This window comes from Thermobia domestica, chromosome 4, assembly GCF_964235325.1.
Source record: "Thermobia domestica chromosome 4, izTheDome1.hap1.1, whole genome shotgun sequence".
Lineage (NCBI taxonomy): Eukaryota > Metazoa > Arthropoda > Insecta > Zygentoma > Lepismatidae > Thermobia > Thermobia domestica.
In genome coordinates, this window is record NC_137457.1 from 232,808,828 (window position 1) to 232,823,509 (window position 14,682).

Below are 14,682 nucleotides of genomic sequence, written 5' to 3' on the forward strand. Positions count from 1 at the left end.
TCTCTATTAATAAATAACAATCTATAAATTAATCCTTGGTGGTAATAGTTCCAATAATAGCAAACTGAATTATTTATTTACTAACTCAATACTAATACACCGAATATTTGTTTCTAACTTTTAAGTATTAACATTATAGAAAAGGGGAAGACATATTTGTAAGGAAGTGGGCCAGATCTTGTACTTTAAAAGTTGAAGATAGAAAGATAAATGGTGGCTCGCAAGGACGAGTTGGCCCACGAGCAATGTAGTAATAAGGTCTTACCCTTTATATACATCGGGACACACAGAAGCACCATGCTCCGAACCATTTACCTCCCAGGTTTTCCAAGGTACCCACTTTACTGGGCTGTGTGAACCTCTGAATCGATTTAGACAAGGATAAAACAAAAAAAAATCACACTTCCTCCGAGGAACGATCCGGGGCCATTAAGTTGGTAAGTAGACGCCTTACCAACTACACCATCACGCTCTTATATCTTAAAAGTAACCTCCCGAATACATTTAGGAAAACTAAGAACAATTATTTGGGGGAATGAGTTGGGTTTAGAGTCCTTTCCAGCAGCAGGGGTGGAACTACAGCTTTAGATAGGATTCGAACCGTAAGAGCTCCCCCGGAACTAAAGACAATTTCTGTAATATCAAAGTTTGGATATCTGCTTTCAGGATTCGAATCTGAAACCTGACTATAAAGCGCAAATGCTTTTAGTTGAATGTACATTTCAATTATTTTGCATCCACTGGAGATCAAACTCGAAATCTTTCGCAGAAAAATCATGCAAGCTAGTCTCTCGGGGATACAGAAGAACGACTCGGGGCAAACTAAACAGAATTGTATCTGAAATTTTGAATTAAAAGTTCACTTTTATCATGATGAATTATTTGAAATAAAATATCGTAGGAGTTAATTACGTGATTAAAATGATATATTATTAAATATAATATCTGCTCGAAATATTTATAGTATAAATTTGCGCGAGAGCTCTGAGAGCTAAAGTCTTCCGACCATATAGATTGACGCCCATTTATCAAATTACACTTTTGAAAAAAAAAAAAACTAGTTACGCAATAGATCCCACTACCCAAGAAATTACAGAACTCTCTGAACAGGTATCAAAAGAAAAAAAGAAACAAAGAAGAAGAAGGCACATAAGTCTTACTATGCAAACACGAACCACTCTTGATAGCTTCCAATTAAACTAAATGAGATTTTTCAAAAGGAAAATCACTACTGTTTTAAATATTCCTGCTGAATTTGCATTTTTTTCTTCTTGTTGTTACTATGTTGTACTGAGCATGTACTTTAAGTAATTCCTGAACCTAGCCTGATTCAATAACACCACTTTAATTTCAATTCCGAGAGTCTGAGTGCTACAAGTACGCATTTTACTACTGAGGTGGTGTATTTTCTTGCTTTATCATGGCCGTGTCAGTTTTATTTAAATTAAAGTACATCAAAGTAACTTATGATTATATATTTTGAGAGGTAATGCTGCATGTGCAAAACAAAAATTAATGAATGAATATTTTAATGCTGTTGATTCATCTCTTGGAACCAGAGATGGAAAGCAAGGAAGCCAGGTGGCCAGGTGACTAACTATAAATATGCTGATATCCATTAAACGTTACATGTTATTGGGCATTTTCGGTATATTTACTGAATATTACAATTGAAAATGTAAACTACTAGTAAATGCTTACGCAGGAATTTATTTTGGGAGGGGTCCAAATTCAATATGAGGATAAATTATATTAAAATTTGTAAAATCACCTGTAAAATTAGTCTAAATTTACAAAAAAAAAAGGTCGAAATTTCGGGGGTTCGGACCCTCAGAACCCATCCCCTGCGTCGTTTCTGACTGCTATAGTCTATTAACATAAATTAGAAGCTCCATAGATTAGTCCAAACTCACAGAGGAAGCTCAAGAATGTAAACTATTGAAAATTTCGATTTGAATTGAACTCGGGATTTAAATTTGAAAGTATACTTCGAATTTCTCGAGAAATTCGTAAGGATGTTTTTAATTTACATCAAAATCTGTTTCTTGTGTCGGGAAAACGCAAATTCTAAGAATAATTAGTAAATTAAGATAAATAAAGCAAGTTCCGAACTTGGAATTTCCACGGTAGACTGATTCCATTCATGAAGATGGCTTCTACATACATAAATTATGTATTTAGTTAGTCCTTAACGTATCGCAGTCTAGGAAGAATCTACAACCTAAGAAAGATTCAAACCATCTTGAGAATATTGTTCAAAGTTAGTTTTATATATATATATATATATATATATATATATATATATATTGTTACACCTGAGTAATATAAAACACGTCTTCAGGATGTAATAAAACGTCTTGGTAATCAGGTAACAGACACCTCAATACATTCAATATTAACTAAGAATAAAGTTTGTATTTAACAATCCAGTGTCAGAAGGTGTTTCAAGTGAGTGCCTTTTTTTAACATGATGTTTTCACTGGATGTCTTTTGTGTCAGGTAATTTATGACCTCAATGAATTTGCAAGTTTTGACTTTGAAAGCGCTAACAAATATCGAGTGAATTTTGAAGCCTAGAGCAACAACAGAAGGATAACACGTTATGCATTACAAACAGTTGAACCATACCGTTACAAATTGTGTAAAAGTTAAGCCGACACGTGGATCAGGTTTAGAGCTTAAAAATTGTAGATTTGTCACTTTACAACTGTCGTAGACAAGTGTGCTAAAGAAGAGCTGGTACAGAAGAGAAAGCAACTTATTTTCTTTTCTTTTTCGTATTTGCGGTTTTAGTGCACGGCATTACCAGTTTCAGGTTTAAAATTGATAGTAAAAGACAATAAAAAGTATTGAATGTTAGAACTTGAGAGTGAGAACTGGGCGGTAGTTCAATTGAAAGAGAAAAAAACTGTAAACTCTGTCACGGATTCCTCAGGCTAGGGGTCAATGGAAGTGCAAGTGCTTGGCATAGAACCTGATTTCTATCAAATATTCATCTTGCTCAGTGTTATTGCCAGATTACAGATGAAAGTTCTAAAGATGATTTTCTTCGCATTGAGTATGTCGTTTGGAATCAATATACGTACTTATTTTGCATTTATGTGTGTATCCTATGCAATAACATACTCATCAAATTAGAACTGACTGAAGTAATGCATGTAGTTTTATCTTTAAGAACTTATATTTTAATGTATTACAACAGTGTTGCAAGATTAAGAGATTTTTGTATATACAAAAATTAAGTACTTAAAAAGGTAGTGTAGTTCAATATACGCTTAGTAGTTACATAGTTTTTTACTTTACAATATTAACACTACCACAACTTCAATTTTTCTTTGTTCCTTTCTCTATTTCATAACGTTTTTCGATTTATTTACTTTTTCTTCATTTGAGTTGTTTTAAATTTCTTGGTAGTGACGTTCCATCATAGTCAAATATTAGCGGGTGTGGTTCTAGGTTAGATTCCCGACCTAGAATCAACACGAGGCACAGATATTTCGTGTTGATTCATCATTGTGAAGAAAATAGACCTAATTTAATCAAGAGGTATCGATATCCGTTCTAGAAAGCTAGAAATATTGGCAATAGTGTCCGATGTGACCACTCATTACCCATCTAAAAGTCAGCTGGTCAGCCATAGTCTTTACAGAATGGAACATCACGGTCATTGTATTTATTAGCAAAACTTTAGGAAGATTGTTTTTGTGTAAATTTGACTAGTTTTTGTCTGGCACCTCAGCATTTGTCTGGCAAGACAGATTAAAACTATGAAAAACCAATCAAGATGGGCATCTGCAGGATTTAAACCCAGTATCCTCCCATCCCATTAAGAAACACGAATGCCATTCATCTATTTTAAGACGGTGAAATTTATTTTGTGTCCCTTTCTATATCTCTTTAAAGTTTCACTTAAGTTAAAGATTACGTTCCCATTACATAAAATAACAAGTATAAAAAAGAAAGAAAAATGAAAGAAAAGAAAAGAAAAGAAAAGAAAAGAAAAGAAAAGAAAAGAAAAGAAAAGAAAAGAAAAGAAAAGAAAAGTCAATTGCAAAATTTCCATTCTCGTCGCAGTTTTCAACAGAGACAGGTAACAACTCAAGTATCAACTATGGCTCCATGTGCTGCATGTATAAGCGCTTGTGATTATTTTAAATACAATAAAGTCGTTCTTTCCTGTCAATTTCAACAAGTATGCTGTAGATGTTATTGTGATTTGTAGTTATCTTATTCCAAATTTATTTGCTAAATCGAATTTGAATAGTAAATTAATTTACGTAAAGTCATTATGTAAATTATTTTCAAAATTACCATCCTAATTTGATTAACTTTAATATTAAAACTCATGCGAACAAATTGCTTTTTTCAAGGAGTTGCTTCCTATATACGAGCGCCTTGAGACTGATTTTATACTTAATTCGAGTATGACTTAGTTCATATTTATTATTACCAGTATATATTGCAATTAAGAAAAATTACTATAACATTATAGAGAAAATGTGTGCATTGTTTTAATATAGTATTGAGGCAAAATGGTGATTCAGGTTCTTACTGGAATGGGACTCTATTTATACAACCCAATAAACTCCAGGCCTAACTACTGTGCTGTAATACAGTTATGTATAAAAGCATCCGATTTTAGATCTTCATCGTAGCTATGTGGTTAGCGTACGCGTTTTTGGCGTAGAAAGACCTTGGCTGGAGCTCATGTGAACCAAATTCCACAGCCCATGTTTCATATAGCCTCAATGCTGAACGAGACGCTAAACTGAAATCCAGCAAAAATCCTTCTTTTATATATTTTCTTTAAAATGATTTTCTTGTAGCCTACATGCTCTCCGACCCCCAAGGAAATATTCATAAGAAATCCTTATGAATTCCTGGATTACCTGGTAGGAAGCACTCTTCTTTCACATAAAAGGTTGTGACAAGAGCCTTGTTACAGTAGAATATACCTATATTACTATTCCTTACTTGGATGTTGACCAGGACATAAAGTAGAGTTTTCAATTCAAGACAGTGAATTTTAAGATGGAACAATTTATGCAAAAGTGAAAATCAAGATGTTTCTCTCCTTAAAAATGAGCATATTGATGTTTTCCATCAGTTCTGAATAGCCTATGAATCGGGTATTCATCTTTCGAGTAGAAGTCAGAATTTAGGAGCATGAAATGAAGTGAAGTGATTTGTTTAATTTAACGTCCCACGGTTATGCCCTTTCAGCTAAAGATGACGGATAATTAATAAAAGTTATTTTTGTGCTCTCCCACTGGGAACCAAAGGTACACACGCAAGCCACTAGACCAGCGGAGAAGACTAAGTCAGAATTAAATAGCACAAGGATACAAAATAACCAAATAGCTCGAGACATGCTCGTACCTCAGTTAATTTGTAACTTGTTTCCTATGGGGATATTACGGGGAAAGTTAAAGCAATTTTCCTTTTGTCCTGGAAATTTTCAGTTCGCACGTTTTCAACTGTTTGTTAATAAACACTAAACTGTTCCTGATTATTTAAGTTCCAGTCTACTATAATAATTTATTCACAACAAACATACTGGTATACTTATAGGACGTTATTTATATTTTCGTATTAGACTTTTCCGTATCGAACGTAATGTTGTAGCTCATATTTACGAAATTTTAAGGCCATGAAGTTCCAAGTTATAATAAATAATATAATATTACTAAAATATTATTTACGTACATTGAAATTACAAATTTCTAGCGAAACCATTATTAGTTTTTACTGTTTCTGTCAGTTGCATAGCAATTTATGCAATATATTATGTACAGTAACTTTCTACCCATTAGATATGAGCTTAAGAATCGTGAATAAGTTCAAGTCCAGTTAAATATTATGTGATTACATACAAAGAATTTTCATCTTCTCGTTTGCTTCCTTCCGTTATATAGATATATGATGAGCAAAGGAGCTAGTTATTATCGCTATATGTACTAATCACTACTATATTTCTATCAATAAAGTTTAGTTTTAATTAACCAATTAAATAGCCAAAAAATAATGAAAGAGAATATTTTCTCCTGTTGCCCATTAAAGTCCCACACTGAAAAAGCTGCATACACTATACGCTGTACCAATGGTTCGTATCCCTGATTTTTAAAAATAATTGTAAAATGAAATTGTATATACACTTCCACAAGATATCCATAATTTACTACATATATAATCAGTATATAAAGTGATTATTCAAAAGTGACAACATTCCGAAGAAGCAAATGTGAAATAAAGACATTAATTTATCTGTTAAGGAGTTATTTTTGGTAGGTATTGAATTTACACAATTAAGGTGGCTTATGAGAAATATAATTAGATAGAGTACCTTATATTTTAAAAAATCCTTGTTTTTCTGTGCAAAATATTAATTTAACTAAACAAACTTATTATAATTCAAATTTGGGAATACGTCCTTAGTCAGACTAATTACGACATTACATAGGTAAGAATCTGTATGTTACAATTGCCCCTTAAATTAATATAACATTATTTGTTAACTATAGTGTTCTTGCAGAAAATCTTAGAGCATTTTAAATACAGCTGTTTTGCATTTAAATAGTAAATAAGTTGTTAGGGATAGATAATATGCAAATACTCGTACAAGTTTGTACAAGTGGATTAAAAGTATAAAGAGGATTTACTCACCGATGTTGTTTCAGATTATCTTGTCGTTTGAAAGTCTTTCCACAGACTTCACACGTGAATGTGACGTCATCCTTGTGGGTCCTTTCGTGGATCATGAGGTTGTAAGGCTTGGTAAAACGCCTCTGGCAGTATTTGCAGATGAATTCGCATTTGGTTCTCATTTTTCTGCGAAATGCTTCTCTGGCGGAACTGCGTTCCTCAGTCTCTATGGGCATTACGGCAAACATTTGGAATAGTTTTTATTTTTCCGCTGCCACACTCCAAAAACAAAATTACAATTTTCCTCTGAGGATCCAGGGAGGAAGAAGAAAGGTAAGAAGGACAAAGCAATAAGAGAAAACAAATAACAATAAATAAAATATAAACAATATCAACAATGCCTTTTCTTCCTATCCAGATTGATTGATAGATTTATATACTGCACGTGTGCAAATAATCACTTCACACCAATTCAATTGATTGTTCACTAGATCAGTTGTTTCCTTGAAATCCTATCTTTAATGATTGGGAGTTCGTGGAGGAGAATATGGTCAAGATGTCATCCTCTTCCTTCACATGAGACGGTTCGGCACAGAGACACTTTCCATACAAAGTCCTGGAGGCTCTTTCCTCTCAGATCACCATGACAACAGAGACTGCGCACTTGTTTTTCTTCTCCGTAAACCTGTAGAGTGAAAGGAAAAAGAGATGCAGATGAATCGAAACACCACAGCTACAGATTTCTTCCACTCTTTGCGAGATTGGATTTTCACAAAAGAAGAGGGGTAAATATTCTTGTTAGTATTTGATCCGTAGGATGTTGAGATATGGGTGTGGGCACATTATCCCACATACACACACACACACACATACACTTAATATACATACATCACAAGCAGAACAGTGAAAATGTAAAACAATAATCACCAGGAATGACGTGTTCCGCTATTAGGTATGTTGACTAACATCCTTACCAAGAAATAATCATTAAGGAATATATGCTTAAAGAATTTGCGTTGTTATGTCTTCTGTAAATTGGTCATTGGTTTCATCTACATTCGTTATATATTTCGCGAGATTTCACCTTATCCCTTTAGCAGTTGCGTGCCCCTTGCGAAATCAGGATATCCTGCGTTTGATTCTAGGAATAGGTTGCCTTGGTTTTAGTTTCCTCTGATCTTCTCTTAGATAAATAATGCGGAAAAGACAAGCACTTAAAAAAATCCCTATTACTCACCCTCCTACGAAATAAAAAGCTCTTGTGAAACATCAAATATTCTGATAATTATAAATGCACCAAAGTGGAATTGAAATGGTCCAAGTACTGCTTAAGTCAATGACCTGACATGTTTTCTTATGTTTATTTTCATTACATCAGACATACATACATCTGAGTGTATTTTAAATAAAGTTCCTTACTGATTCACTCCATTGTCTTTTCCATCATTCGCTAGATAACCAAGAAACTGGAATTTTGTCATACATTGAACAAGACATCAACTGATTTTCTTTTCTTGATACTCGTTTGGAATGAATTCCAATTTTGTCAATGTTTTACTTACATTTTTTTTCAAGTTACTCGAATCTTTGTTGAATTATTGTATCAATTATCAATACAATGTGCAATTACTGTACACTTCTTTTGGCTTTAAATTATTACACAGAACAGTCAGAATTTTGGTACAATTGATTTATTTTAATCGTTCATTTATTTTGATAACTTGTTTGAGATCAAATTATGAGAATATAGATATACACTGCATTCTGAAATTTTCATCAAAAATAGAAATATTATATACGAATTAAAATTCTCGTCTCAACCGTCCTAATAAGCAGATAAATTATCTTCATATCGTGTCAAAAAAACTGCAATTTGTTTAGTGAAATATTACGTATTAATTTAAAAAATGTATTATGTTTTGTTGAAAGTATTTCTTGGATTCTTTTAAGTTTAAGAGCTCTTCGCTAGGCATACAGTACACTGTTTTCAATTTTAAATAAATACGGAAATAAATGGCATCAAACATTTAGAAAATGATCCTGATAGTATCTACAAAATGATATTAACTGAAGTAATATTGTATTCGAGATTTTTCTCATGTTGCAGAAATTGAGTGCCTGACTATGATTGCATCATAAACTAACTGCACACCCGACTTTTAGATTTGAATAAAAAGTCTGGAACAAATTATGTCTTCATTTGTTAGCATCTTCCAAATACTGTCTAGCACTTTCTATTTCTTTATATTCTTTATTGTTTTTAATTATTCACTACTACCAGAATGCTCGTTCTTCACACGGGGAAAATAGTTTCATTTTGAACCTAAAATATACTAAAACTGTCACCAATCAACTTACGGACGGCAAAAACTATGAATTCGACACTAACATAGATAGTTTCATTTATTTTTAAGTCACCATACCCCTTAGGAGTACTAACGGGGGCTAATTTTGGATTTAAACGGCATAGGAAGTGTCACTGTTCATCTAAGCGACCCCGAAAACTATAGATTCGACACTAATATTGGTCATTTTTGATCATTTTTATATTTCCCCCCCTCTCTCTCTTCCCTAAGTTGTACCGCCAAAGTGAAATGATAAAAATCATCCCAGGCCCGAATCACATCTACGTTGAAAATTTGAACGAGATTGGTCGATGGTCGGGTGATTCAAGAGTTATTAAGTCACAAACATAGTCTTCATTTATCTATCTATCTATCTATCTACACACACTGATGGATAACCATCAATTTTGGCCAGAATATGGATGTTCAAAAGTTAGGAATGCAGTTCGACGATAGTAAAAATGAAATGAAATCTTTGAGTTTTACGTCCCACGGTTATGCCGGTTAGGCTAAAGGAGACGGTAGTGATGAGTAATGAATGAAATGGTGGAATGAAGAAAGTGGGAGGAAACGGGAGAACCCCGAGGAAACCCACGCACACGGTATTTGTCCACCACAAAGTTCACTTGGCGGGGGCTGGGATCGAACCCGGGACCCCAAGCACCAGAGGTAAACGCTCTACCACTGAGCCACCGCGGCCCCAGTTCGACGATAGAGGTGAGCCAGCCATCGGAAGTGGAAGAAATCATTAATTTCTGGGTTTTATTCTTAATTGTAGAGTGAAAATGGTAATGGATATTGAGAAGCGATTTCCTGTAATCGATTAAGCGTCCCAAGAGTACATTTCATCTCTCTTTAATTCACGCACTAAAACCGGAAGTAATAGATATTTAATATTAATCTAGATAGTGCGAAAACGGTATGAGGTAACAAGAAACAGTTTTTTTGGGATCGACGTATCGTTCTAAGAATAAGTACCATCTTCATTTTTAATCCTCTTTTCAAACTGGAAGGAGAAGAAATAAACCACTTCCGATTTTAACATTGATCATCATAAAGTGAAAAGCTATAATGCAATAATAGCTAAAAGAAGTTTTCTGCAATCAATCAAAGGTACAAAAATATATTCCATCTCCATTATAACCTTTTTACTAAAACTAGAATGATAGAAATCTATTATTACTTCTGGTTTCAATATTAATTGAGAAAATATTACGCTATATAAACCAAACTTCTTCACGTGATGTATTCATGACACCATTACTTATATTTTTAAATGAAAGTGAACTAGCTAAAACCCTTATAGTACATTTTCAATACTAAAGCTAGATGAAATGGAGTCTGAAATCAGGTTCGGCTTAATGAGATCCGAACCACGTGAACTCGAATTAGACCAAGTTTCCAGTACCAAATATGGTTGCGCTGACCATTCGATAATACTAGAATAGTAATTATTTAGAACTTTTCAGAATTTTTAGTCGAAAGAGGACTAATAAGGCTGAATTTAGTAATGATATTTTCTGTTACACTTGAGACTATCGAATACATTGTTCATAATTTTTTCAGATTCAAAGGAAAATCGAGAATCGGAGCTGGTTCTTTTTTTTTTTTTCTTACAGATTGACTCTAAAATCAATGTATTCTATCATCCTCATTCGTTGAGTATCTATTAATTATTTTGTATTCGTTTATCATCCGGAATTAAAAATATTGAGTAGTTTAATTTAATCTCCGTTGCCATTTAAATCTTTTCTTTTTAAATTCATAGAAAAATAAAAAATTGGGACCACTTTGCCTACAGATTCACCTTGAAATCTTGTATCAGCCTCATTCATTGAGTAACTAGCAGGTATCTTTATATATATATATGGTATATGTCATCAGATTAAAACAAAATCCATACCACAGACTAAATATTTCTAGAGGATATTCTGATCTTACTTTGAAGATCCCAGCACACCGTCCACCGTAGAGGGGAAAGCTGATTATAGTGTTTGTGCAGAACTTGCTCTTAACAGTTTGAAAATCGTCGTATAACACGACGAGTGTACTTGTGTATTCAAGTCCGTTGAATGAGGAATATAGTATGTGTTTGAAATGCGACAGCACAACGACAGTGAGTGTCTGTTACGTAATTGTCTTCGACGTGGCCGAGTAGTGGAGTTCCAGATGCCTTAGGGTTGTTCCGCAGAATTAAAGCTCATGTGAATCGTAACGTGTGAGTAGTTCATAGGTGATGTATACCGTAAAGGTTTCTCCTCCCGCGTCACGGCGACGCAACAGCAAGACCTGGATAAAATCATAATTCGGGTCGCGACCACCCTAACTGATACGATACAAATCGACAATGTAATCAGAGTCACAGTGCGCTCCATATAAAGGTTTGGGTACAAAACCTCGCGGCCAGAACCTCGCGGCGACAACCTCGCGGACCAAAACCTCGCCTGGCCAAAACCTCGCCTCCCAAAACCTCGCGGCCCAAAATCTCGCCAGGCCGAAACCTCGCCTGGCCAAAACCTCGCCGCCCAAAACCTCGCGGGACAAAATCTCGCCGGGCCAAAACCCCGCCTGGCCAAAACCTCGCAGCCCAAAACGTCGCGGGCCAAAATCTCGCGGGGCGAAAACCTCGCCTGGCCAAAACCTCGCCACCCAAAACCTCGCGGGCCAAAACCTCGCGCCCCAAAATATCGCCATACCAAAAATCTCGCCTGACCAAAATGTAAATGTTCCAACAGATGATAAGAATGACGGTATAAAAGACGCTGTTTCAGAAGAAGTATCACGGGTATTTGACCAAGTCCCGCGATACCATGTGAAAATTCTATTTCTGTATTAGAGGATTTCAATGTGAAGGTAGGGCGACAGGATGTTTTTAAACTGGTTATAGGGAAAGAAAGTCTGCATAAGGAAAGTAATGACAACTAACGAGGTTAGTTTCGTGAACTTTGGAACATCCAAAAACTTAAAATTTTAACAAAAATCTAATAATATTTATGAAAATATGAAACAATATATGAGTTTTTACGACGTCCCTTGATTATGTCCTATAGGTTAAAGGAGATGTAGATGACCAGGATGAAGGAAATGATCGAATAAAGAAAGTGGGAGGAAACGGGAATAACCCGAGAAAGCCCACGCACACGATGTTTTGTATATTATTATTATTATTATTATTATTATTATTATTATTATTATTATTATTATTATTATTATTATTATTATTATTATTTGTAACGTGGAATTGCATATTAGGAAACACATTGGGTAAATTTTAAAGAAAAGTTTCATTCGCGGCGAGGTTTTGGCACGGCGAGATTTTCGGCGGCGAGGTTTTGGCCCGGCGAGATTTTGTCCCGCGAGGTTTTGGGCGGCGAGGTTTTGGCCCGGCGAGATTTTGTCCCGCGAGGTTTTGGCCACGCGAGGTTTTGGCTCGGCGAGATTTTGTCCCGCGAGGTTTTGGGCGGCGAGGTTTTGGCCACGCGAGGTTTTGGCCCGGCGAGATTTTGTCCCGCGAGGTTTTGGCCGGCGAGATTTTGGGCGGCGATGTTTCGGCCGCGAGATATTGTCCGTACACCCCATATAAATGCACGAACATTAAACAATCGATCGTTGAAGCAATCTAAGTTTTCGTGTTTCTCTCGCACAATCAACCTTGGACCATCGCTGAGAAGATTTTCCAGACTCCAGTGACGAGGGAAATAAAATGTGTTGGTATTAGCAAAGAGAGGAGTTTCTGTTTGAGCCACAGACAAGGTCGTGTGCTTGTTTGCAGACACGTAAGTTAGCGGGAAAATATAACATATGTGTATTCACCCTATCGGTGGTATATGCGCTCTGGAATGAAGAGGGAATAAGCTACACATCTTCTTATCATTTCATCTTCATTTGAGGGAGTGTGACTATCGCGTTGAATATTCTTACATTCTTCTGGTTCAATCTTCCTTATCTGTACACTGCAGGACCCCATCTTCCAGCAGGATTAAGCACATAAACAATTTCTATATCGCCAAAACAATCAGCAAGCTCTACTCAGTGTACGACACCTACACTGACTTACTAAATCTTCGGGCCAGAAACTATTCAGCACGTGTGTGACATGGTGGATAGCCAAGGATCCTGTCAACGTATCCAGACCCGAGAGCTCACGTAATTCAATGGGACACTATACCATAATACACGCTACTGGATCGGTATAGTGCTGCAGAATGTAAGCGTAGCCCAATCGTTTGAGACAGTACCGCTAGACACGAGTGCGGATACGATGATGCTACAGATAGACATTATTTATCCGAGAAAACGAGTTGTGTCATTCGGCTTTCCATGAGCGAGATTTGCGGCACCATTACAACCGCAGACGCCTCTGCTACGCAAGCAAAGGGGCCGTCATAAAAAGTGACATGTAAACAAGTCGCGCCCCTACAGACGACGTCAAACTGGTCGTTGCTCAGCAACCTCAAATTTATGCACCAATGCTTGGGATATGGTTTTCGATCCGCCATACCTATACACATAACAAGTAGATCCTCTCTGTACGTGATATGACAATGCACAACGTTGTGTACTGCCATCCTGGAGACATAGATTCCATATTCGTAACATCAAGGCCACATTCCGTACAAGTACCAATGTCACGGAAAGATAATCCGCAGTTCCGCTGTGGCTCAATTCTACTATGATTGAAATTGCTTCTGCATTCGACGACGAGAGATTATTCAAGTAGAAACACGTCGCGTCAACACTCGGCTATTGCAGAACTGTGGCTCTCTGGCCTCCTTTGAGTCACTGTTTCTAGAGTATGGCCGGCGCACGTGATGTGTCGCAGAACTGTACTGCTAATCATTTTACTGTCCTGTCCTGTACACATTCTGCAAATATGCAGTCAATTCGACGTCTCTTTCTTGGTGTTACATTTCTAATTCCAGCAGTGAGCTATGCGTGCACATCGTTAAATCAAATTGACTTCATACTCTTTTCATGCCGTATTAACAAATATTGCAGCGGTAATGGAGGTAGCTGAAGTCAGAAGAGAAATTTAAAGTTGCAAAAGACTCTTCAGTTAACGATTTCAGTTTGGAAACCTATAATACGTTGTTATGTATTTCCCCTCTCCCCAAAGAAAAACACTTAAACACTTAAATAAGAGTCAATTGTCTCACTTTTTCTTCTTTTCAGCTCAACATTCTCAATTTAACAACTTGCATTCAATATCCTGTATCCTATTAACATACTTATTAGCCCAGTTTAAGTACTAGCTATAAAACCGGAGTATTAGCGTTTTCAGCGTCGATTAACGTTTTTATTCAGTGTAAATGCTACTAATTTGAAAGAAAATCTTAAAACACATTGTTAAAACTAATTGTCGCATATATTTATTTCATTCTGTGAGGAACAGTAGAATCATTAATTGGGTTCCGATCTGAAAAGTTGGGAATCGATCATCATTTTAGAGTAATTAACATCCAATCTGATTACTTATACTTCAACCATACTAATCCAAATACTTGATTTTTAGATGTCATAGAAATATCAATTAGTCACTTCCATATCGAATATAATTATTAATTGCTGAGATAAGTAATATTAGAAAATACACTTATTTGGAAAAATATGTAAGAACACCTTGTATTCATACCATATTACCTTTCTCCTGCAAACAATAAAGAACTATTCTACTTACGTACACTTTATTGAAAAT

At 35.6% G+C, this 14,682-nt stretch overlaps 1 protein-coding gene across 4 annotated transcripts in view; it reads right to left on the reverse strand.

Annotated features, from left to right (window-relative positions):
- Nucleotides 1-14,682, reverse strand: part of drm (odd-skipped family member drumstick) — a 96,535-nt gene that overhangs the window by 9,693 nt on the left and 72,160 nt on the right. For all 4 annotated transcript variants that reach the window (XM_081755561.1, XM_081755560.1, XM_081755564.1 and 1 more), the window contains exon 2: nt 6,664-7,327. In XM_081755561.1, coding sequence (XP_081611687.1) covers nt 6,664-6,890 — 227 coding nt within the window. In that variant the 5' untranslated portion in view covers nt 6,891-7,327. The remainder of the gene's footprint in view (nt 1-6,663; nt 7,328-14,682) is intronic.